Consider the following 27,652-nt stretch of genomic DNA (forward strand, 5'->3'; position numbering starts at 1 on the left):
GATGAGGGAAGGGGACGTTCCCTCTATGCTAGATTTGATATTTACCAGGAAGGAGGAAGAGATATTTGACATTCAGTACCTTCCTCCCTTGGGTAAAAGTGACCATGTCTTTTTGGGAATAAAGTATGCAATGCGTTATAAGCTGGAAGAAAATAAGGAGGTTGAAGCAGTTGAAAAACCAGACTTCAGGAGAGGACATTATGGTGACCTTAGAAATTTTTTTAGTGAGTATAATTGGACAGACTTGATGCTAGGCAAGGAAGTGAATGAGATGAATGTCAAGTTTTGTGAAATATATGATAAAGGCACAAAAAAATTTATACCAAAACAGAGATGCAGAACTAGGAAACAGGATTGGTTCAATAAAAATTGCGAGAGGGCTAGAGACCAAAAGACACAAAAATGAAATCAATACAGGAAGAGGCCGAACCCTCAAACATACCAGCGATACAAAGATGTGAGAAACAACTACACGGCAGTGAGGAGAGAGGGAGAAAGAAATTTTGAAAAAGGGATTGCAGACAAATGTAAAACAGAACCAGGTCTATTCTATAAATTCATAAACAACAAATTGCAGGTAAAGGATAATATTCAGAGGTTGAAAATGGGAAATAGATTCACGGAAGATGAAAAGGAAATGTGTGAAACACTAAACGAAACGTTCCAAAGTGTGTTTGTACAAATGAAATCTTTAGGGAACCAGATACAATAAGAATTCCAGAGAACAACATAGAGCACATAGAGGTGTCTAGAGACGAAGTGGAAAAAATGCTCAAGGAGCTAAGTAAGAACAAAGCAGTTGGTCCAGATGGAGTTTCACCATGGGTTCTGAGAGAATGTGCACCTGAGCTCAGCATTCCACTTCACCTGATCTTTCAGGCATCCCTGTGTACAGGAATCGTAGCAGACGTGTGGAAACAGGCTAACATAGTTCCAATCTACAAAAGTGGCAGCAGGGAAGACCCCCTCAATTATAGACCTGTATCATTGACAAGTGTAATAGTGAAAGTATTGGAAAAACTAATCAAAACTAAATGGGTAGAACACCTAGAGAGAAATGATATAATATCAGACAGACAGTATGGTTTTCGATCTGGAAGATCCTGTGTATCGAATTTACTCAGTTTCTATGATCGAGCCACAGAGATATTACAGGAAAGAGATGGTTGGGTTGACTGCATCTATCTGGACCTAAAAAAGGCTTTCGACAGAGTTCCACATAAGAGGTTGTTCTGGAAACTGGAAAATATTGGAGGGGTGACAGGTAAGCTTCTATCATGGATGAAAAATTTTCTGACTGATAGAATAATGAGGGCAGTAATCACAGGCAATGTATTGGAATGGAGAAATGTCACAAGTGGAGTACCACAGGGTTCAGTTCTTGCACCAGTGATGTTTATTGTGTACATAAATGATCTACCAGTTGGTATACAGAATTATATGAACATATTTGCTGATGATGCTAAGATAATAGGAAGGATAAGGAATTTAGATGATTGTCATGCCCTTCAAGAAGACCTGGACAAAATAAGTAGATGGAGCACCACTTGGCAAATGGAATTTAATGTTAATAAATGTCATGTTATGGAATGTGGAATAGGAGAACATAGACCCCACACAACCTATATATTATGTGAGAAATCTTTAAAGAATTCTGATAAAGAAAGAGATCTAGGGGTGGTTCTAGATAGAAAACTATCACCTGAGGACCACATAAAGAATATTGTGCAAGGAGCCTATGCTATGCTTTCTAACTTCAGAATTGCATTTAAATACATGGATGGCGATATACTAAAGAAATTGTTCATGACTTTTGTTAGGCCAAAGCTAGAATATGTGTGGTGCCCATATCTTAAGAAGCACATCAACAAACTGGAAAAGGTGCAAAGACATGCTGTTAAGTGGCCCCCAGAACTGAAGGGTAAGAGCTACGAGGAGAGGTTAGAAGCATTAAACATGCCAAAACTAGAAGACAGAAGAAAAAGAGGTGATATGATCACTACATACAAAATAGTAACAGGAATTGATAAAATCGACAGGGAAGATTTCCTGAGACCTGGCACTTCAAGAACAAGAGGTCATAGATTTAAACTAGCTAAACACAGATGCCGAAGAAATATAAGAAAATTCACCTTCGCAAACAGAGTGGTAGACGGTTGGAACAAGTTAAGTGAGAAGGTGGTGGAGGCCAAGACCGTCAGTAGTTTCAAAGCGTTATATGACAAAGAGTGCTGGGAAGACGGGACACCACGAGCGTAGCTCTCATCCTGTAACTACACTTAGGTAATTACACTTAGGTAATTACACTTAGGTAATTACACACACACACACACATATTTCAAAGCGTTATATGACAAAGAGTGCTGGGAAGACGGGACACCACGAGTGTAGCTCTCATCCTGTAACTACACTTAGGTAATTACACACACACACTGAATTGCCGGAGCCGGAGTGGCTCCGCCAGCACGGCACAAAACGAGGCGACAGTAAGAAACATCAAATAACTGTAGTCCTGAAAACCCAAAAAAGGACAAGACAACCCAATGCAAAAAAGAAGACAACCTACGAAGAGCAAGAAACAGTGCATAGAAACACCAGGAACTGGTGTTTCTATACTGCCGAACCTCTTGTGGGAATGGGCTCCAAACGAGCCAGAACCCGAAGCAACAGCTGGACCGGGAGAAGAGGAACAGGTACCCCACCTCGACCAGTCCTGCCGAAAAGCATACACCATGAACGCCTCGTACGCGGGAAAGGGCGCCACATAAAAAGGGGCGACGCCTAGACCACGCCAACTCGAAGACGTCTATGGCCAGGAGTCCATACGTCAGGCAGAGCCAACAAAACGAATCGGCGATGACTGGCCAATCCGCAAACGGAGGAATGAACCGAGACAGCTGTCCGCCTGGACGCAGGACACCCCGAACATGAACCTCACTGTTAGCCAAACCCCGAGAATCCAGCAAATGAGCCACTTTAAGGAACCAACCCCAAAGGTCAACACCTAAGAGAAAACCCTGTGGTTCCGGCAAAGAACTGCCAGAGAACAGTCCGAATGGAGCTGAATGGTAGAGCACCGAGTGGCCCAAACCCTCCGAAGCACAAATCAGACAGTCACAAACTCTCGAAGTGCTGTGAGCCCGACGGATGGACAGACCACACCATCCCCGGTCGACCTGGTGAGCACTGGTCACAAAGCCCCAGCCGAGAGATGACCCGTCCGTGAACACATCGAGCGAAGGCTTGGGGAGGTGTCAAGGCACGGAACCCCGAAAACCCCAAAGAGGAAGCTGGTGACACAGCACCAACACAAGATCCCCGGAGGAACGAACCCAACGATTGCAAGAGAGGCAGAAGGAGAGTCTCCAAAGGAAGCAACCAGACGCCGAAGTCAAACCCGACCCCGCGGGCAGACCAGCACGTCGAAGTTCAGACTCCCGCACAACTGCTCGAGGTACCGTTGAGCAACCCGGGACCCCCTCATGAACAGCCGAAGGCGGGACCACAGCCGCAGCAACACTTCTGGAGGGAAAGACAAGGAGCGGCCCAAGAGCCCTAAACAAGACCCAGCCAGGTCCGAACCCGGGATGGAAACAGATGGAATGGCCTCCATATCACAAGGAAACCAAACCCGGCGATCTGGAAAGAACCACACCCCTGGCGAGCAGACAAGCGGACCGACTGGGAGCCCACATCAGCTAGTCGTTGAGGTAGGCCAGACACCGAATCCCAAGCAGACTCAGACAGGGCACCAAGATCCGGTAAAGATGCAAAAATACACCAAGTGCCAATTACAAAATAGGGAAGGCAACAAAAGCGGTAAGCATGAAGTCCCACCACCAACTGTGCCAGTCCTGGAAAACTGGAGAGGAACATGCCAAGAATTGACCTGGAGGTCCAGGGCCACCATCCAGGCACCCGGCCCCAACAGAAGCCGGACAGGAGACAACAGTCCTCCGATGAGGGCATAGAATCCAGGGCGCAGACTGAAGTAGTCCAGAAGACCCGCAGATTCGACAGGCCCATCTCTGCAAAGAGCAGACGGGAACCCCAGAAGATTGGGGTGGATCAACCACGTCCAACGCACCCACTAAGATGACATGACGAAGCGCAGAGGTTAGAAGCCGTCCACCGCTGCCACCAGAGGCCGGAAGACAACCAAAAGCGCTCACTAACTGCGGGACCATGCGAGAGTCAACAGAGCAAGGTGCTACCCCAGCGCCCCGTCAACAGAGAAGGGAACAGAGCCCCCTCCGAAAAAAAAGATACACATACACATATACACATTATGTATATACACAAGGTATGTTACACACACGTGTGTATGCATATACACATGTGCACACACACAGACATGTAATTACCTAAGTGTAATTACCTAAGTGTAGTTACAGGATGAGAGCTACGCTCGTGGTGTCCCGTCTTCCCAGCACTCTTTGTCATATAACGCTTTGAAACTACTGACGGTCTTGGCCTCCACCACCTTCTCACTTAACTTGTTCCAACCGTCTACCACTCTATTTGCGAAGGTGAATTTTCTTATATTTCTTCGGCATCTGTGTTTAGCTAGTTTAAATCTATGACCTCTTGTTCTTGAAGTGCCAGGTCTCAGGAATCCTTCCCTGTCGATTTTATCAATTCCTGTTACTATTTTGTACGTAGTGATCATATCACCTCTTTTTCTTCTGTCTTCTAGTTTTGGCATGTTTAATGCTTTCAACCTCTCCTCGTAGCTCTTGCCCTTCAGTTCTGGGAGCCACTTCGTAGCATGTCTTTGCACCTTTTCCAGCTTGTTGATGTGCTTCTTAAGATATGGGCACCACACAACAACTGCATATTCTAGCTTTGGCCTAACAAAAGTCATGAACAATTTCTTTAGTATATCGCCATCCATGTATTTAAATGCAATTCTGAAGTTAGAAAGCATCGCATAGGCTCCTTGCACAATATTCTTTATGTGGTCCTCAGGTGATAGTTTTCTATCTAGAACCACCCCTAGATCTTTTTCTTTATCAGAATTCTTTAAAGATTTCTCACATAATATATAGGTTGTATGGGGTCTATGTTCTCCTATTCCACATTCCATAACATGACATTTATTAACATTAAATTCCATTTGCCAGGTGGTGCTCCATATACTTATTTTGTCCAGGTCTTCTTGAAGGGCATGACAATCATCTAAATTTCTTATCGTTCCTATTATCTTAGCATCATCAGCAAACATGTTCATATAATTCTGTATACCAACTGGTAGATCATTTATGTACACAATAAACATCACTGGTGCAAGAACTGAACCCTGTGGTACTCCACTTGTGACATTTCTCCATTCCGATACATTGCCTCTGATTACTGCCCTCATTTTTCTATCAGTCAGAAAATTTTTCATCCATGATAGAAGCTTACCTGTCACCCCTCCAATATTTTCCAGTTTCCAGAACAACCTCTTATGTGGAACTCTGTCGAAAGCCTTTTTTAGGTCCAGATAGATGCAGTCAACCCAGCCATCTCTTTCCTGTAATATCTCTGTGGCCCGATCATAGAAACTGAGTAAATTCGATACACAGGATCTTCCTGATCGAAAACCATACTGTCTGTCTGATATTATATCATTTCTCTCCAGGTGTTCTACCCATTTAGTTTTGATTAGCTTTTCCAATACTTTCACTATTACACTTGTCAATGATACAGGTCTATAATTGAGGGGGTCTTCCCTGCTGCCACTTTTGTAGATTGGAACTATGTTAGCCTGTTTCCACACGTCTGCTACGATTCCTGTACCCAGGGATGCCTGAAAGATCAGGTGAAGTGGAATGCTGAGCTCAGATGCACATTCTCTCAGAACCCATGGTGAAACGCCATCTGGGCCAGCTGCTTTGTTCCTCCCGAGCTCCTTTAGCATATTTTCCACTTCATCTCTAGACACCTCTATCCGCTCTATGTTGTTCTCTGGAATTCTTATTGTGTCTGGTTCTCTGAAGATTTCATTTTGTACAAACACACTTTGGAACTTTTCATTTAATGTTTCACACATTTCCTTTTCATTTTCCGTGAATCTGTTTCCCATTTTCAACCTCTGGATATTATCCTTTACCTGCAATTTGTTGTTTATGAATTTGTAGAATAGGCCCGGTTCTGTTTTACATTTACAGTATCTGCTATCCCTTTTTCAAAATTTCTTTCTGCCTCTCTCCTTACTGCTGTATAGTTGTTTCTCGCATCTTTGTATCGCTGGTATGTTTGGGGGTTTGGCCTCTTCCTATACTGATTCCATTTTTGTGTCTTTTGGTCTCTTGCCCTCTCACAATTTCTGTCGAACCAATCCTGTTTTCTGGTCCTGCATCTCTGTTTTGGTATGAATGTTTGTGTGCCTTCCTCGTATAGTTTTAAAAATTTGGCATACATTTCATTTACTTCCCTGCCTACCAACAATTCTGTCCAATTACACTCATTAAAAAAATTTCGAAGTTCCCCATAGTTGCCTCTCTTTAAATCGAGTTTATCAACTGTTTCAATGTCCCCATATTCTTCTAGATGATATCTTAAAGCATATTTAATGTCTAACAGGACGTGATCACTCTTTCCCAAGGGAGGAAGGTACTGGATGTCAAAAATCTCTTCTTCTTTCCTGGTGAATACTAGATCCAGTACTGACGGTACATCTCCTTCCCTCATTCTTGTGGCTTGCTTTATGTGTTGATACAAGAATGTCTCCAGAATGAGGTTCACAAATCTGCATGTCCAAAAGTCCTCCGTTCTTGCTTCATAGGCCTCCCAGTCTATTGCTCTAAAGTTGAAGTCCCCCAGTATCAACAGTCGTGATTTATCTTTATCTGCTTGTACAATAATATCTCTCATGACCATTATGAGGCCCTCTCGTTTGTCATCCAGTTCTTCCTTTGTCCACGTGTTGCTTGCTGGTGGGCTGTAGGTATTTACAATTATCAGGTTATCATCCTGATTCCAGACCTGCAATGCCATTATGTCAATATCTCGAGGGTTTTCAAATATTAACTCTTTTACCTTCAGGTGTTTTTTCACCAGTACAGCCACTCCTCCTCCCTTCCCAGTTTTCCTGTCACGTCTCCAAACTGAGTAGCCTCTTGGGAATATGACTTCATTTATTATATTTCCTTCAAGTTTCGTTTCTGATAATGCAACAATATCTGGGACCCTAAGCTGGATTATATCTTGCAACTCCAAAGTTTTTGACCTCACTCCATCTATGTTGGTATATACAATTTTCAGGAACATGTTCCCTTTTCCTTTGCTCTTTACTCCCCCTTCCACTACTGATCTTGTTGCTTTGTTTTTATGTACCATTTCACAAGCTTTCCAGTCCCTGTCACTTTGTAAAAAAAAGAATTTCTGTCTTCTTCATTTCTATCCCCATTTAGACGTTTTGCCTCAATTAAGTTCATTTTCAGCTTTTCTCTGTCTTCCTTGGAGAGGTCTTGTCTTATTGACCAAAATTTGCCAACCTCATCACTCTGCAGTTTCCTGGCATTTCTTAGCACTTCCATCATGTTTTTCACACCATTAAACGTCACCCTTAAGGGGCGGTTCTTTTCTTTCTCATATTTTCCTATTCTTCTAAAATCACTGACATTTTCCTTTGAGCCTTCTCCTAAACCTACTATTTTCTCTATGATTTTCATCTCTTCTGCCGCTCGGTCCACCCTAGATGGAATTTCTTTCTCTAAACATCAAAAAATGATTATAGACTTAGTTCTATCTGCAGTGTTTTGTACCAGTTTACTGTTGGTAACCAGTTCTTTCCTAATTGCTTGCCTAATTTCTGCTTCTTGTTGGTCATTTCTGGTTTTGACTTCCGAACACACTTCTTTGATAGTCTCTTTCTCTTTTACAACTTCAGCATATGTCGCTTTTATTTCTTCTTTATACTTTTCTAGTTCTTTATTCACCTCCTCTATGTGAGTTGACAGTGAAGTTTCCAGTTGGAGATCCTTACCTAACTCTATGTTAGCCCTTAGGCTTGCTTGGAGTTGTTCACCATATGAGTCTATCTTCTTGTTTATTTCTTCAAAGTCACCACACTTCACTTTCCATGCCTCATTTTCTTTCACTAGTTCCTTGATTTGCTCCTCCTGATTTGTTACCTTGTCTGTTAATGCAGTAATAATCTTACCTTGTTGAAGCATACTCCCTTTTAGAGTGCAAAGCTCACTCCAAAGAGTTCCATTGTCCTCTTCTAATTTAAGCACTTTTTCTTCATACTTCTTTTGCATGTCCTCAATTATCTCTAACCTGCCAAGAACACCTCCTTTCCTTATATCTTGTGTTGAGAATCCTTTGAAACCATCATCTGATGGTGTGTCTACCTTCTCAGTGGGGTGTACACAAGTGTACACAAGTACAAGTACACATGTGTACACAAGTGTGTGTACACATGCACATGTGTACACACACACACAAGTTCAGAATTGCTTTTAAATACATGGATGGCGATATATTAAAGAAATTGTTCACAACTTTTGTTACGCCAAAGCTAGAATATGCAGCGGTTGTGTGGTGCCCATATCTTAAGAAGCACATCAACAAACTGGAAAAGGTGCAAAGACATGCTACTAAGTGGCTCCCAGAACTGAAGGGCAAGAGCTACAAGGAGAGGTTAGAGGCATTAAATATGCCAAAACTAGAAGACAGAAGAAAAAGAGGTGATATGATCACTACATACAAAATAGTAACAGGAATTGATAAAATTGATAGGGAAGATTTCCTGAGACCTGGAACTTTAAGAACAAGAGGTCATATATATAAACTAGCTAAACACAGATGCCGAAGAAATATAAGAAAATTCACTTTCGCAAACAGAGTGGTAGACGGTTGGAACAAGTTAGGTGAGAAGGTGGTGGAGGCCAAGACTGTCAGTAGTTTCAAAGCGTTATATGACAAAGAGTGCTGGGAAGACGGGACACCACGAGCGTAGCTCTCATCCTGTAACTACACTTAGGTAATTACACTTAGGTAATTACACACACACACATATTGTATATATTATATATACATTTTTTCCCAGATAAGCATGCTTAAATAGTATACAGAGATACTTGCTTTATGCTTGCACTGCCTAAATACAAATCATACTACTTTATCGTTTTCTAATTATTTCTCATATTGATAAGGTATCTTTACCAGGTATACCAAATTAAAAATTATTTTTAAGGAAGATATAAAATTACATAGTGCAAAAGTACTCACTCGTGTCTTATTTCCATTTCAGCCCACTCACACCAAACACTGGCTAAATCGTCAACCTTTACATATGTTACTTCAGTAGCTCGCTGAAATATAATTCGTGCATCTATAATTTGGTTATTTTCTTCATAAAACTTGGCAAAGTTAACCCAAAGTGAAAACAGCTTTCCTGTTGCTTGTTTTGGATCAATTGTTTTTACTGCTTCCATATATGTAGCAACAATCTGCAAAAAGACATAAAAATAAAAAATTATTATTTGTTCCTTGGTAAAAGTAATCCACTTGAAGACGCACAACAAACCAGCGTTGAATGTAATGAAATGCCATTTTCTGGGTGAGCCCCGTAGACTCACTGAAGCTATCAAACTGGTATGTGCCATTTTAGTTTGGTGCCATCAGTCCTTTGAGTTCGAGTGCCTACTGGGGGCCACGAGCCAAAAACCTAGCGTCCCCCTCATAGAGGCGAATGGAGCAGGCGAGCAGGCAGCACCACCCTCAGCTCTGAGAATGATGAAAATCACCGAACGGAGGGAGGGAGGGTGTCAGGGAGCCACCGGGGCTCACCCAGAAAATGGTGTTTCATTACATTAAATGCTAGTTTTCAGAGGGGAAGCTCCGTTGGCTCCCTGAAGCTATCTACCCACAGATAACTAAAAACAGGGACTTACCGTGGAGGCGGCAGTACCGCAGGTCTCATGACGAAGACAACTGGCCATGACAGATGTCCCAAGGCAACACAAGGCCACAGAGGGTTCAGGACATTAACAAGATATCTGACGGCCAGGATCCTGTTCGATTTCCAAAACCCCTGCACCCGAATATCGACCCAGAACATATTACCAAAGACGGCAGCAAGAGCTGCATACAGAGGAACCTCGGTTTTTGTATGCCCGTTTTTTGTATATTTTTCAGTACTCTAACTCAATTTCTTTGAAAAATTTGATTCGGTACTTGTTGTTTGCCTCGGTTTTTGGAGTTTGTTTATACACATACGAGTCGACAGAGCATGTGGCGTCTCAGTTTACCAGTGTCTCCCGCATAGTGATGATTGAGTTTGAATTCTTTGTGATGAATTTCCTTGTTTTTGTGCTTTTTTGGTTTCTGAACATAAAAGTTTTTATTATATATCATGCATGGGTTCCAAGAAAGTCAGTAGTAATGTTCAACCTAAGAAAATAGTTGTGAGGATGATGATAAGAGGAAAAAGAAGAGATCATTCATAGTGAGACAATGTGATGTCTCACTACAGACAAGTGTTAAAACATAGGGAAAACAAGTGTCTATAGACAGATTGTTAGTAACACAAGCAAGCAATGAGCCACAACCAGGTCCTAGTGGTATGCCTGCAAAACATAAGAGAAAGTACCCCAGAAATGTCATCACTGCTGTTATAATGGAAGGGAGACTCCCCTTTCAAACACTAACACCTCTCTTCCTCTCCCCCTTCCTCACTGTCTTACATACACTAACAAGAGTCCTCAATAAAGGTAAGGTATCTAAGAGTATAAATCTGCATTAAATTTATGTTTTAGTTAATATATTTGGGAGGTGTGGAACATATTAATTAAATTTACATTATTTCTTATGGGAAAATTCGTTTTGGTTTTTGTATTTTGGGTTTTCATACCATCTCTGGGAACGGATTAAATTCAAAAACTGAGGTACTAATGTACTTCCTCACATCATTAGCACGAAGGTAGACCGCAGGCTGGCTAGACTTGATAACCCTGCGGACAACCTGAGAGACATGAGCCCTGGAACAGGGAACCAGGAAAACCAGGTCCACCCAGAGCTCGTCTACTGCCGCTGTACCAATAGCTCACAAATAGCAACGTAAAGCTGCAATCGGACACAAAACATGATGCACCCCCCGCCTAACGAACCAAATATCAACAATCCAAGGTTGTTGATGCACAACAAAGACACAAAGGCCCAGGCAGATTCAAAAGGAGTCAATGTTACAAGGCTGGTTCATTGTTACGTCAAGCACTCCAAGCGGATTTCCCTCCACCCCCGGGAACCCCCGACACAGGCCCTGGGGCAGAGACCTCATCCAAGCCCACAACCCTTGAAGAAAACACAGAGTCCAAGGAAAAAACTTCCAAGAGAGAAGCCTGCTAGGCCGACTCTAAAGCTTTAGCAAGGAATTCTGGCTCAACCTACATCACCGAGTCGGAAGGGGCAACACCTGATATGTGGCTCCGCCAGTGCTGCACGATAAGAGGTGACAGTATGTGGCATCAAATGACGGTCCTGAAAAAGTCAAGAAAGAAAGAACAAGAACTGAACAGATATAGACGACAACCTACGAAGAGATAGAAAATGATGAAAAGATCACCAGGAAACTTCATACTGTCGCTGAGATGAAGCTCGCAGGTGGAACAACATCACCGAAGCCACCTGATCACCAGGCAAGTGGTGATAAACCTGTGTCAAAAAGACCAGATGTGAAGAGTAGAAGAGTAGACTGAACTAGCCACATACCTGACCAGTTCGATTTGCTGAAAGAGGCAGAGCTGCGGAAAGCATTGGGGATTCGGACACTGACCAAGCAGCGCCTGAACCATGGCTGGGCTGGCCACCAAGGAGCCAACAGGATGACTCTCCCCTGGTAAGTCTCCAACCAAGCCAGGACCTGAAGCAATAGCTGGACAGTGGGGAAAGATGTACAGGTAACTCCACCTCGACCAGTCCTACCGAAGGGCTTCCACCACAATGGCTCTAAAGTCGGGAAACGGCGCCATATATATCAGGTGATGCCAAGACCACGTCAACGCGAAGAGGTCCACCCCCGGGAGTAAGTACGTCCAGCAGAGCCACCTAAAGGAGTTGGCGTCAACCGCCCATTCCAAGGACAGGGGAATGAACCGAGACAGATCATCTGCCAGGACGTTGGATACTCCCCAGATATGAACCGCACGGAGAGCCAAACCCTGAAAATCAAGGCAAGCCACTCGAAGCGACCAGCCCCAAGAGCCAAGGACCGAAGAGAACCCCCGCAGTTCAGACAATTAACCACCGGAGAGCAGTCCGAATGGAGCCAAATCGTCGAACCCTGAGTGACCTGAACCCTCTGAAGAGACAGCCAACCGCTACGAAACCCCGCACCACACTGTGAGCCCGACAAAAGGACGGAGTCCACCCCCTTGACCGGCCTGGTGAGCACCAGTTACAAAACCCCAGCCGAGAGACGAGGCATCCGTGAACACATCGAGTGAGGGCTCAGGTAGGCGCCAAAGCCAAACCCAGCAATCTCGAGAGAGGTGGAAGTGACATCCCCGAAGGAACCAGAACAGATGCCGCAGCCAGACCCGACCTGGCGGGTAAATCAGCACTGCGAAGTTCAGACCCCCACACAACTGCACGAGCAACCACCGAGTGACCCGGGAACCCCTCAGAACAGCTGAAGGCAGGACCGCGGCTGCAGCAATGGCACCAGAGGGAGGGACATGGAAGCGGTCCGAGTCCCACACGAGGACCAGACAGGTCTGACCCTGGGATGGAACAAGATGAGACTTCCTTCAGTGCACCAGGATCCCGAACCCGGCAAACTGGGAAAGAACCACCCCTGCGGCGAGCAGACAAGCAGACTGGCTGGGAGCCCACACCAACCAGTCCCAGAGGCTCCTTGAAGCTATCATCACTGATTACCTATACCTATAGGCCATACTACCTGGTGTCATCAGTTGCAGAGTCCTTTTTGCCTACTGGGGACCACGAGCCAAAACCTGGCACCCTCAGAGAGGTGCAGAGAGTGATGGCCTATGATCACTTTACATTTAAAGGATAAAGGATATCATATCTGCCCGAAACGCTTTGCGTAATAGTGGCTTTAGGCATTGTATGTACTAGCTCTATCTATAAATCCATCAACTTTTTTACCTTACCTTGTATGTATGTACCTTACCTGAATAAAAATTTATTTATTTATTTATTTATTTATTTATTTATTTATTTATCATCTTTGCCATCACCAGGAAAGGATGCCAGAAAGATAGATGAATCAAAACAAACCACTGATAGTTTAAAAATGCAACCAAAGCCCCAAAAATGACAAAAGAACTCTCCCAATACTTAAAGAAACAACCAAAACTTGGTGAAACTAGCCCCCTGCTCCACCTTCACCTCATTGGGGGTAGGAGGAAGCCGGCCCGGGCTACCCAGGGCAATAGGCTTCAATTCTTTACCGATGTGCTTACCTGAAGGTCACGTTGTTCTGGCTCTTATTTCCCATTTTCTTTTCTGTTATCTTGCTTTTATGGCAGTGTTTTACAGGGAAGTGTATGTAAGCCAGGAGTATTAGTGTGCGAACCAGGCACTGGTTTGTTTTGATTCTTCTAACTTTCTGGATGCCTTCCCTGGTGATGGCAAAGATGATATCCTTTAAATGTAAAGTGATCATAGGCCATCGCTCCCTGCACCTCTCTGAGGGCCAGGTTTTGGCTCTTGGTCCCCAGTAGGCAAAAAGAACTCGGCAACTGATGACACTAGGTAGTTTGGCACTTAATCAGTGATGATAGCTTCAGGGAGCTGATGGGGCTCCCCACAGAAAAAGAGGATCTTTCATATGGAATAATTGTTATTTATTATTACTGCACTGTAGTCCATCGGATGAGGCATATGTCTTGATTCACTTTTACAATTTATCCATAAAATACACTCATCTCAAACAAAGAAATATAATAATTAAACATCTATTTACTTTTATGACTGTCTTGCTACAATGCTCTATTCTACCATTTTTATAAATCACATTGTGGAATGCTTCAAAACTTCAAAGATCAACAAGTTTCATTAATAACTAAGAAAAAGAATAATTACCATTTTAGGCTTTCCTTCATAGAGTGTTACTCTCTTCTGCCACTCTAAAACGTTATGTGGATTTTGCCGTAGCATAACTGAATTGAGTAAAAGTGGTCTGCGTTGCATCAGATCTTCGTATCTAGCCAACCTGCAATTGAAAAAGAAAAAACCTTAAAGATGCTGATAAAGACACCCATCCATTCACCAAATCTCACACACATCATTGCATCATGTAGCTTCAGTATCATATTCCAGCAAGTCATCCACAGTAGCACACTGCTAGATATGACTCAATGTAAAGCTCTTCCCAAGAGTTGTCATGGTAAATTCTATGTTAAACATTCAGTCACTCTTCATAAACTGCTACAGCACTAAGTGTTCCCTTCCACATTTCATGCACTGTAAACACACACTCCCTGCATCTCATACAACATATCTGCTCATTCTTTTCTTTGCCTCACCTCCTACTCCTATCCTTAACCCCTCAACTGCGCATTGCACCTGCAGGCCCTCGACGGGGGTGCGTAACACACTTCTAAGTATCTATATTTTTTATGTTCCATTCAAAACGAGCTCACGGTGACGCGGGTATGAGATGGATGCCTGGGGGCCCCCAGTGATCGTCTGCCATCTTGAAAAAAAAATCCCAGCATGCCCTGCAGCCATGGGGAGCCTCAGTTTCAAAGCAACAACCATGTCTGACGCATTGTCTACGAGCTCCCGCTCCACAGTGACCCCCGGTCATGGAAAACGACTCTCTGAGGAGGAGATACGCGATATTTTGCATGATGATGGTGCTATGGATGATGACCTAGACTATGATCCAGAGAAAGACTTTACACAGAGGTCTGATACAAGTGAGGGAGACTGAGGTGGATGATATGGCGAGCATGTACAGCACATGCGCCTCGCCCAGCCTGCCTCACCGCCCTGGGTCAACAACCAACCCGTTCTCGCAAATTCGTAAAGTCAATATTGACTTAACTACGTGCATAGGTGATATACTAAACATAATAGATACCCCTAAAAAGATTCATAGAAAACACCGACCTTACCTAACCTTGTTAGTATCTTAAGATAAGCATCTTGTTGCTTCGTAATTACAATTATTACTTAACCTATACCTATTATAGGTTAGGTAATAATTGTAATTACGAAGCAATAAGATGCTTATCTTAAGATACTAACAAGGTTAGGTAAGGTCGGTGTTTTCTATGAATCTTTTTAAGGGTATCTATTATGTTAAGTATGTCACCTATGCACATATTTAATAAGTCAATATTGACTTATTAAATTTGCGAGAACGGGTTGCAACAACGTTATCACCACCACCACCACGTATGTCCCCAGACGCAAGTTTATTCAGTGACAGTACATGCGATGAATCTTTCTCGGGCTTCAGTGACATAGGCTCCAATACGAGTAGTGTGGACGACCCGAGTACGAGCAGCGAGTGTGTTACCAGGCGGGGTTTTGCTGCCTCAGCAACACGTCACGGCAGGCGGCAGCGTGTCTCACAGCATTTGGGCAATGATGACAGTGGCCCCTCAACATCAGGTGTTCGTGGTAGACCTACGGTACATAAATCTGCCTCATCGTCTAGCATACCCCTCACGCAGCTCCAGCACCAGACGACGCAGCCGCGTTTTTGGTGCTCGTGGTGGTGTTGGCCATGGTGTTGGCGCCAACACCAAACCCCCGGGTGTACTTGTTTGGGATGATTGCTCCACATTTGTCTCTCAAATACCAACATTTGATGATACCGATGTTGGTGTTACACCATTATTCCCATATACTGGTGATGATATGGCAGAAATGGAATATTTCCAGGTGTATTTCAACAACATATTCATGACGCATCTTGTGACTGAGACAAACAGGTACGCTCACAGCCTCATAGACGCCAGCATTTTACCTGCCTCACACCTCACGCGATAGAAGTTCACGACAATTGACGAAATGTACGTGTTTCTGGCACTCAGCATGATGATGAAGAAGCACTCCGAGAAAGATGTCGTCCAGGATTATTGGAGCAAAGACAGCCTAGTGCCATCGCCTGTGTTCAACTGGTATGTGTCGTGTGATAGGTTCCTCTTGATTCTTGGCTGCCTGCATTTCGAGAATAATGCAAATGAGGACAAACACGACAGACTGTGGAAGGTATGGAAAGTATTGAAGGTGTTCAGTGACATGAGAGGGAAGTTCAGGGATTATTTTGTACCTGCACAGAATGTGGTTATCGACAATTGCTAGTACTGTTCAAGGGGTGACTGGCATTCAAGCAGTACCTCCCATCAAAGCGGCACCATTCTGGACTGAAGATTTTCGTGCTGTGCGACTGTGAGACTGGTATCGTCTTGGACATGATATTGTATTCTGGTACAAACGTCGACATACCAGCTCAAGATGAACACGGGGTTCTCCGGCAGTGTCATAAAAACCCAGATGGAACCGTTGCCGAACAAGGGGCATACAGTATACTGTTCACTGACAACTATTACACCAGCCCCTTGTTGACCGCATACCTCCTTGCCCACAACACTGGCATATGTGGCATTGTGAAGACCCACAGGAAGGAAATGCCAGTGTTCGGTATTGGTATAGCAGTGGGTGATTGCCAGCTGCGCAAGTGTGTGACAATATGCTGTCAGTGCGGTGGAAGAACAGACGTGCGGTGAGTATGCTGATTACGATTCACACCAGTGCCATATTGGACAGTGGGAAAGTTCACTTTCTGACACACTTCCCCATGTATAAACCGGACTGTGTCAGAGTATAACGTGAACATGTGCCTCGTCAATAAATGTGACATGATGCTTGGTGCAGTGGAGTGCGGCGCAAGTCTGTGAAGTGGACGAAAAAGTTCTTCCACCTAATAGATGTTGCAGTGCTTAATCCTATGTTCCCTGGAATATGACCCCACAAAAAATCGCTTAACAACCAATAAACACATTTTACTATTGAGTTAAACAGAGGTTACAGTTAAGGATTTGCACCCTGTAAATCCTCCCCGGCCAGGATACGAACCCAGGGCAAAGCGCTCGCGAAACGCCAGGCTTAACCACTATACCACGGGGACTGTAATGGTCTATTAAATGGTCATATAGCCATTTATTTATGCTAATAAATTTTATAATTGAAATATTATTACATTCAATTATAAATAAATATTTATAATTGAATGTAATTCTTCATACTTTTTAGTTACTACAGGGGTACACGAATGACACTAATAATGTTCAGAGGAAAATGGAAGGAAAATGGTTGAAAAATCTCTGCTCTAGATATACAAATTAATGAATTTGTAAAAGGCTACTGGCCCATGATAGGCAGCTTCTATTTATGTCAACTATTACAACTTAATTACTTATGGAACTAATGCTTGAAAACTTCTAGCAAGGTTTCTTCTATGATAACTCTTGGTATCTTATTCTACAGATCTGCAACATATTTCAGAACTAGTGTTCACGTTTTTAATTTCTAAATTTCTATTTCTGCAATTTAAATATATTTTTGTAATCTAACTTGGCTTGATGTTTTTAAAACCCTATTTATATGCAAATGATGAGTCACAATAACCTGGCTTAAGATATGAAGATTAAACCACACACTAGAAAATGAGGAGACAACGTCGTTTCGGTCCGTCCTGGATCATTATCAAGTCAATTGTGATGATGGTTGGTCTAGGATCGATCGAAACGTTGTCAGCTCCTCATTTTCTCATGTGTGGTTTAGTATTCCCTATTTATATTCCTTTTATTAAACACTACTAAACCTAAATACAAATTAAGTACAATTTATTGAAACAAAACATACCGTAATTCGAGGTCAATTTCATCTTCTTCTTCAACTTCATTTCCCACTTCTTCCATACGTTTTTTTAGCATTAATTCTTCAAACTGAGCATAGGCATCAAACACTTGCGTAAAATCTCGCACTGTCATCACACTTCTCAGCCCTTCTTCATATACATCTCGAGCCTGAGATCATAATTAAAGAGTATTCGTTTTTACCTATTTACAAATGACAAATCAAATTAAGATACTTCTGTCATTCCTTTTTCAAAACAAGTTAACCCATTTATTTTATTATAATTAAAAAGGTATGTGCAACAATAAACAAAAGCAGAAGATGCACATAGATGTACAGTACATGGTGTCACAATACTTCGGGTGAAATACTTTCTTGTACTCGAGTAAAATTATACTAGTATCTTACAACAGCATAGAAATTTAACCCCTTAACACTTTGGCGTACCCCGCGCGCCACCCCTCAACTGTGCGATATAGGACCCAGGGTGTCACAGGAGCGCGCGTAAATACTGAAAAGTGTATACTCTCTTCAACTTTGTCACCTTAATTCTCGTCCTACGAGATTAAATTTTGTATCATTGTGTTCGCAATAGAATTCTCTACAGCACTAAATGCATATAAACTCCAAAAGCCCAGCTAATTACCCGCAGCAAACAGAGAAAGTGCGAACGAGTTACCCAGGAGCGTGCAAACGCGATAAAATGTTTTCACTATTTTCACTCTGGTCACCTCCATTTTCGTCCTAGGTCTTTCATTTTGGTTTCAATGGGTTCGCAATAGAATTCTCTAGAGGAACATTAGCATATAAAATAAAAAACCTGGTCATGCTCCAACCGCCAACGAGTTGAAGATGGGCCACGCGTTAGCCGCAAGTGAGCGCTCGCACACCTTCCAGCTACACTCCCAATTCCCGCCCTTTTCAAGCCTTTCTTTCGCAATTTTCTTCCTGGAAGGGCCTTGTTCATGATCACTATCCATCGTGGAGTAAGCGTAGATAGTTTCTAAAGCCGCAGTAAGAAATATAGCCACGGAAAATAGCCGAAATGTTCACACTTTTAAGATGCGAGGGCAGGCGACATTGGTCACAACAGTGGAGCGAAAACAATGGGCCCACGGCGTGTGCCAAGCCACCTGAGGGCCACGAGGCTCAACAAAGAAAATGGGAAGACATCGGCGCGCATTTTAAAACCAGTCCAAAAAAAATCGGATAAAAACTTGATTTTCGGCGATTATTTAAAGTGGATGACGCAATGCTGCGTCATCCCCGGCATTACCGACAGTAAACAGATGACGCAATGCTGTGTCATGCCCGGGCAAAAGTGTTAACTGTGCGGCCTCCAAATATGACACCCCCCCAGTGCGCAGGAAATAAAATCTCAAGAAATTTTTTTTTCTGTTTTTTAAAGTGTCAAAAACCCTTCCCTGAGTAAGGGTATAGCAACAGAAGGTCGAAATTGTAAGTACTTTAGCTGCTATGGGATCCGTAAGTTTGTGCGTGACGTCATCGTTTCCTGGTCGCCCGTGGCATACGCCCCCGGGGCCGATAGGGAGCTCGGGGCAGGATGCGCGAGTTGCCACGAATATTTTTTTGTTCATTTTCTGCACACATTTCCAAATACATTTTACATGCTTTTACGTGCCAATCCTATGTATAATGAACATGTAGTCTATATTATAGCAGTAGAACATCCGTTCTGTCCGAAGACACTGTGTTACGTGCATGACACATGTGTACACATATCCGGCACATATTTCCATTGTATTATGCTAATTTATGTATATATACAGTCTATTTACACACTATACACTATCACTATATACATTCAACATGAACACACTCGGAACTCTACGAGTGTCAGCTGCAACACCCCTCACTCCTCCAACATCCAGTCTCTCCCTCACGCCTCCAACATATTACTCGCCAACATTGCTCCTCCCACCATACTGTTACTGATTGTATTACACTATTTACACATGTTATGTATACCTATCTACATGTTTTATTCAACAGAACTATGCAAGTAACTCGGTATTACACTATTTATAAATTTACACAACGTTTCAAACCTACATGGTTCGTTTTCAAGTGATGGAACTGTACTGGGCATATAGGATTTATTCCATTAGGGGGTCAAATACATACAAGTACAAATAGGTGAAGAGTATGGCATAAAGGGAGGGGAAGAATAGTGTAAATGGGGACAAATAAACCGAAAAAAGGGGAAAACACAAAGATTAATCTGGTGTAGTGGGTGTGGCATTTTGAGCAATGTCATCTATGTTGGCATCTTCATGTTCCGGTCTTGTTCTTACTCTCACTATTTACTTGCATAATAGACAAAACTCATGATGTAATTAGATTACAAATTCTTGAAGCCTCCCGTCTCTCCTCATAAAAAGAGTTACGAGTAGAGACTAGAGGTGTTAAACATGCCAAAACTAGAAGATAGAAGAAAAAAAGATGATATGATTACCACTTACAAAATACTAACAGGAAACTATCAAATTGAAAGAGGAATTCCTGAAACTAGCAATTTACTGAACAAGAGGACACAGATTCAAGCTAAGGAAACAAAGGTGCTAAAAAAAATATTAGAAAGTTTTCATTTGAATACAGTGATACATGGTTTGAACAAGCTAACCAAGAACGTGGTGGAGGCTAAAACTGTCAGTACAGTGCTTCCTCAGACTAACGAACCCCGCTCTATCGAATTCCCGGAAGAGCCGAACAAATTGAATTCGGTACCAAATGTTCAGTGGAACATACAAATGTTCGATTAAGTGAGGAATGTTCGTCCAAGCGGTCACCGAGGCCGAGCGTCGGAGCTGGCTGTCATCAACTATGATTCGCCAGTGTAAACAGTTATACGTGTATAGTATTTTATTATCCCTACCCACTGTTTCTAGGGAGAAATGGTGATAAAAATTGTGATAAAATGGTGTCAGGGGGCATTAGTGAGAGAGTTGTTGCCAGGAGGCAAGTGGTGTCAGTAGTTAAGGTTTTTTGTTAGGGGGCAGGTGGTGTAAGTTACGTATTCTCATGGGAGGCAGGTTGTCAGCCAGGCAGCTGACAACCAGCTGAAAGGGTGATAAAATGGTGTCAGGGGGCATTGGTGAGAGAGTTGTTGTCAGGAGGCAAGTGGTGTCAGTAGAGGCAACACGTGACTGGCGCCTCCATGCTCCCCTGCCCCCCACCCTCCTTCCTGCACCTGACCACAGAGACCACCCACTACCTCACTCTCCTCTCGTCGTCAGATGCCAAGAGTCAATTTAATAATAATTATCGCATTATCTACACTGAAAATAGCCTTTTTATTAGAAAAATGTCATATTGGAGCAATAATAATGGTGAAAACTGTGATATATACAGTACATATTTTGAACAGTTTGAACACATTTCCTTTTCACAGAATTTTTAATACAATTGGGGTGTAGATAACAGCTAGCATTGTGTGGCCGGCCGGTCGCTCCCTGAGCCATTGAGGGGGTGGGGGTTTGTTTCCTGGATCCCTCCCTCCCTCCTCTAACAGCCTACGTACTGTACTAATACCTATTTAGAATAAATTTTGAGGAGGCCAATAAAACAAGCACAGGTCGTGTGAACGTTAGGCCTTGGTGAGGTGGCTGGCATCATTTGTGGTGGTGTCAGGGGAGGCAGGCGGTGTCAGGGGAGGCAGGCGGGGTCAGGGGAGGCAGGCGGTGTCAGGGAAGGCAGGCGGGGTCAGGGGAGGCAGGCGGGGTCAGGGGAGGCAGGCGGGGTCAGGGGAGGCAGGCGGGGTCAGGGGAGGCAGGCGGGGTCAGGGGAGGCAGGCGGGGTCAGGGGAGGCAGGCGGGGTCAGGGGAGGCAGGCGGGGTCAGGGGAGGCAGGTGGGGTCAGGGGAGGCAGGTGGGGTCAGGGGAGGCACGTGGGGTCAGGGGAGGCAGATGGGGTCAGGGGAGGCAGGTGGGGTCAGGGGAGGCAGGTGGGGTCAGGGGAGGCAGGTGGGGTCAGGGGAGGCAGGTGGGGTCAGTGGTGGAAGGTGTTGTCAGGGGAGGTGGAAGTGGAGAGAGAAGGGTGCTGACCACGCATTGCTGCCAAACCTCTCATTCATACTCTATTATAAATCTCAATCTTAGCTGTAAAATATTTATGCCAAAATATGTTAATTTTCGTGTATTAACACTTTCGCGCTCTCCGCAAAGGTCACTCAGCCAACCGAATGTGCGCGCTGCGTTTTTATCGCTTAAGCGTAAAAACAAAAATGTGTATACTCTTTTTACTCTTCTGACCTTAGTTCTCATGCTACGTATTTCATTTTGGTACCAACGTGTTCGCAATAAAATTCTCTAGAAGAACATTAGTAAAATAAGTCACGAAACATATAGGGATACCAGCACCAAATAAATAACTACGTAGATGACTCGCCGTGAGCGCCCATCAGCAACAAAATGTTTTTACTCTTGGGATTGTAATCACCTCCACACTTGCTCTACAGCGTTAATTTTGGTATCAATGGACTCGCAATGAAATTCCCAACACGGTGATATGAATATAAGCGTAGAATAATGATGCAGCCCGCCCGCAAGAGTGTGGGAAGTGGTGAAATTGTTACCCGGTATCGGTGACGGGACGACGCACGGCGCTTTGAAAGTTTATACTTATTTCACTCTCATGACATTAATTTTCTATGTACGTCATTCATTTTTATGTCAATGTGTTTGCAATAGAATGTTCTATGTGCCCATAGGTAAAAAATATCAACAAAGCGTAAGTTAGAATAGCGACAAATATAAAACAACGCTGGAACATATCAGTGAGCGTCAAACACACACGAAATATTTTTACTTTTGTTATGTTTGTCAAGATTATACTTGTTGCACACAGTTATTTTTGGTTGTATATTGATCGGAATAAAATTCCCTAAACAGACATATGCATATAATACATGATATGGGGGAAGAATTACCAGTATAAACGGCTAAAGTCACCCACCTGCAAACCGTTTGGGACAAAATACCATTTGATCGAAGTTATCCACACCTTTCATGAACTTATTGTACCATGCAGCCTAGTGGTGAGAAAGAGAGCCTCATAGCGCGCAGTTTAAAACAAACCCAAAGTAAATCGGATAAAAATTGAATTTTATACAAATATTTTAAAAGTTGACATAACTTTATGTCCACTATGCGTTTACGTTAGACGAAACCGAACGCGCCGGCGCGTCCAGATAGCGCGAAAGTGTTAATATACATTATTAATCATTAACATGTTTTATTGTTTCCTGTAAAAAACTATAGCTGACTTGGCATTGTGGTGTGTATGGCCACGTACCTGGAGGGTGGGTGGGGGGGTCCTGGAGGTGTGAGGGGAGACCTGTCAACCCATCTTTTTTTTTTTTTTTTGTTGGGCGAGTTGAGACGTTTCCAAGCCTGCTGCTTCAATACACCCCATAGATGGTGTGGGTGGTGTGGGGGATGGTGTGGGTGGTGTGGGGGATGGTGTGGGTGGTGTGGGGGATGGTGTGGGTGGTGTGGGGGATGGTGTGGGTGGTGTGGGGGATGGTATGGGTGGTGTGGGGGATGGTGTGGGTGGTGTGGGGGATGGTGTGGGTGGTGTGGAGAATGGTGTGGGTGGTGTGGAGGATGGTGTGGGTGGTGTGGAGGATGGTGTGGGTGGTGTGGAGGATGGTGTGGGTGGTGTGGAGGATGGTGTGGGTGGTGTGGAGGATGGTGTGGGTGGTGTGGAGGATTTTGTGGGTGGTGTGGAGGATGGTTTGAGTGGGGTGGGGGATGGTGATTCTCGCATCTCAGATTATTATCGACACCAAAAGAGCATGAAAGATATTATAATGAAGCACCACACAACAAAGAAACAAACTAATGTGTCCTGGCATATGTTTAAAAAAAAAAAAAAATAAGAAGGTTATTGGGGCCGGACGGATGGAACGAATTCCGCACTGGAACGAATCGGCTTCGCCCCATATAGTTCGTTCAAGTGAGGACACACTGTAGTTTCAAAATGCTATACAACAAAGAGCACTGGGAAGACGGGACACCACAATCGTAGCTCTCATCCTGTAACTAGTTTTAGGTAATTACATGCACACATGCCACATACATACACACATATATACAGTGGTACCTTGGTTTACGAATGCCCGTTTACGAACTTTTCGGGTTACGAGCCCGATTTGTTTGGAAAAATTGAATCGGGTTACAAACTTTACCTCGGGATACAAGTTTATTGATACACGTACGGCCGACCTAGCTCATGGTGGCACCACGGTCGCGCCTTAGTTTACCAGTGCCTCGCCCCCAGTGACTATCCTGCCTGAATTTTTCACAAGGATTTACAGTTTTTTTCAGATTTTTGGCCATTTGAGCATAAAAGTTGTTATTATATATCTTGCCATGGGTCCCAAGAAAGCCAGTGGTAAGGTTCAAGGCAAGAAATCACATGTAAGAATGACCATAGAGGAAAAACAAGAGATCATTCGTAAACATGAAAATGGTACACGTGTTGTTGAACCAGCTAGGCAGTATAACAAATCTTCAGGAGAGGAGGAGGAGGAGGCAGTAGAGGATGTCCCTTCCTCATTAATTAAGAAAATGTGTGCAGTATGGGAATAACTGCAAAGTTTTGCTGAAAAGAATCACCCAGATAAAGCTTTAGCAGGCCGTTGCATTGATCTTATTAATGACAATGTGATGTCTCACTACAGAAAAGTGTTACAAAGAAGGGAAAACAATCAAGAAAAACAATGAGAAAATCATGCAGTGAGCCAGAAGCAGATCTTAGTGGTATGCAGGCAAAATGTGCCAGTGTGTGTACCCCAGAGTAGTCATCACTGCCTGATGTTATAATGGAAGGGGACTTCCCTTCCAAACATTAACACCTCTCCTCCTCCTCCCTCCTCACTGTCTTCCATATGCCAACATGAGTAATCAATAAAGGAAAGTAATAACTTGTACATACTTTTGTAGTGAAGATTTGGGTGAATTTGGTATAAAATTTACCTAGAAGTGAATTTTTTGGGGAGTCAGGAACGGGTTAATTACTTTCCCATTATTTCTTATGGGGAAACTCGCTTCGGTTTATGAATTTTCAGGTTACGAACAGTCTCCAGGAATGGATTAAATTCGTAAACCGAGGTGCCCCTATACATACATACACACACATACATACATGTACAGAAACTGAAAGCTTACCACTGCATCTTAAGATGCCCAGTACTGTACTTACTCTTTCAAATAGAGCACTTATGATATAGAATTCAGCCAAAGAGTTCCACAGCATACCAACTTGGTCCGTGTAACGCTGAAGACCATGACGAATGATGGCTTCTGCGTTTTTCAGGCTAGTTTCCTAGATGAGGAAGAGAATACAAATTAGGGACTTCACAATTATGTAAACTGATAATCAATAATAACTGAATGATTATTGTATATGTAACATTAATAACATACCTGCCTGGTATAATCTGTATTATTTTATATTAAATATTATACAGTGTTTGCCATTACAGCATTTCCTAAGTTCTAATATAAACACATATTTCGTAAGATATTTTATGCTGCATTTAGGACATCTTTATTAACCACAAAAGATGTCAGGGCCTATCTTATCTTTCAAAATACAGTAATCATTAAAATTGTTACCCTGACTATGCTAAAAAACAATTCTTGATTTTAGTTTATTTTTCTTATGAAATGGTAGATCTGTATATGAGAACTAAACCACACGTCAGAAGATGAGGCGGCGACAACGTTACGGTCCATCCTGCACCGAATTCACAATCAACTTGATAATGGTCTTGGACGGACCGAAACGTAGTCGTCTCCTCCTCTTCTGGTGTGTGGTTTAGTTCTCATATCTTGAAGCCACATTATTGTGACTCATCATCTGCATGTAGATCTGTATGCAAAAGCATGGAAAATACACTAAAATTTCTTGTGTCTACTCTTATTTTGGCCCTGGTAGTAGCCAATATTCCTCCTGAGATATGGGCACCATACAACTGCTGCATATTCCAATTTTAGGTCTCACAAAAGTCATGAACAGTTTCTTTAATATTTCACCATCCATGTACAGTATTTAAAAGCGATTAAGAAGTTGGAAGGCATAGCACATGTTCCTTGCACAATGTCCTTTTGTGTGTTTCTCTGGTGAAATGCGCTTCAGGGTTATTAAGAAGATATTTCACTATACTACTCACCAGGTAAGTCACAAACCTGTATATGCATTATAATGGATGAAGGGCTAATTAAAAAGTTATTTACCTGGGAGGGGATAGGAGTGGCTTGGGGTCTGATGGATCGAGAGAAATCTTTTATGGAATGAATTAACCTCACCCTTTAATATTTGTTGAAGAGAGTTCACACTATATACTAGATGCAATCTTCTGGGATTGACCCAGCGATGCCTGGGTCAACCCCAGAAGGTTGTGCTATTTAACTGTTGAGAGCCAGGATTGACCTAGTACTTGGGTCGATCCTGGCACCAAAAAGATTGTGCCATGGGAGCCAACCCTGATTCCAATATATATATACTGGTATATACACTGCCCAACCCTTCTTCTAAACCTTAATCATCTGATTATTTCATCTATTCGTTTGCAAGCCTGACCCCAGGCACCTCCACCCAGGAGAGACCTATGTAGTTTGGCAGCTGGCCACTGTGTTGCCGGGGCACAACCTCTGCACCTACTCTGATGACCCAGTCTTGATTTTGTATTTACCCACAGCAAACAAAGCCCTTCCCCTCTTTCACCGTTTTATATATGTAAAATATATATTGCATCCTGCCACTGTGGCGTAAAGAAATATGGGAAATCCGTTATTCAAAGTTTCAACAAGTGGTGGAGTCAAGAGAAAACATGTAATGAATTCTGAACAAAAAGTTCAGCTTATAAAGAAAGTTGAATCTGGAATTCCTAGGAATGGCATCTGTGCCAAACTCAAAATTAGCAATACCACCGAAGAGTGGCGGTGAGGGAGGGAGGGAGATGTCTAGTTAATATGGTTCACTTGTTGTGTGGTCCACTTGTCCCCTTGTGTGATCCAACTTGTCATATGAAGGAATTACTAATTGTAACCTGTGATAAAATGGGCACTGATACAGGAACTAACTTGGAATGCAATTATACAATGAACTTTATTTCATTTTAGTTATATAAAATATATCATCTGAATGTTACTCAAAATATTACCAACACTTCAACAACTTCGGAAATACCGGAGCCCCGGAAATAACGACCTGGGTACAGCCCTATATAGGCTGTTAAATCGAGTGGATACTGTAAACGTACGTTACAAGATATACAGTACTGCCAAAAATTATATATACTGTATTGTACATATAACAAGGGGTTATTAATGATCTCCATGTTAACAGGAATTCTGATTCTACTATCTCATTATTTTAGGATAATATAGCACTAAAATGACCAGAGAGAGAGAGAGAGAGAGAGAGAGAGAGAGAGAGAGAGAGAGAGAGAGAGAGAGAGAGAGATGTAAACAGGCTGCAATGTGTTAGTAAAGACTAGCAAATGGCACTAACACATCCTGCACAATTTTAGTAATACATTTTCCACTCATGCAAAAATGTACATTCAGGCCATTAAAGACATTCAGGCCATTAAAGTAGCCTGCTCTGAGCACTCTAATTTTTTCAAAGTAAACGTGCCGGCCACTCGGGACACTCGATGAAGAGCACTCATACAGGGTTTTCCATGTCATTTATTGATGCATGCATAAATAACAATTAAATTTTTTTCTGATTTCACTCTACAGTATTTATGGTAAGGTATCTTAGATAAGCTAATTGGTCAAGTCAGGTA

The 27,652-nt window shown here is 42.9% G+C and overlaps 1 protein-coding gene across 1 annotated transcript in view; it reads right to left on the reverse strand.

Moving 5' to 3' along the window:
- The window catches only part of fand (Pre-mRNA-splicing factor SYF1 fand), a 58,660-nt gene that overhangs the window by 16,529 nt on the left and 14,479 nt on the right, over window positions 1-27,652 (reverse strand). Inside the window, exons 6-9 of the mRNA XM_045769438.2 lie at window positions 25,057-25,179; window positions 17,839-18,002; window positions 14,041-14,170; window positions 9,223-9,443 (exon numbers count right to left, since the gene is read on the reverse strand). Coding sequence (XP_045625394.1) covers window positions 9,223-9,443; window positions 14,041-14,170; window positions 17,839-18,002; window positions 25,057-25,179 — 638 coding nt within the window. The remainder of the gene's footprint in view (window positions 1-9,222; window positions 9,444-14,040; window positions 14,171-17,838; window positions 18,003-25,056; window positions 25,180-27,652) is intronic.

The sequence above is a fragment of the Procambarus clarkii genome, chromosome 68, assembly GCF_040958095.1.
Source record: "Procambarus clarkii isolate CNS0578487 chromosome 68, FALCON_Pclarkii_2.0, whole genome shotgun sequence".
Classification (NCBI taxonomy): Eukaryota; Metazoa; Arthropoda; class Malacostraca; order Decapoda; family Cambaridae; genus Procambarus; species Procambarus clarkii.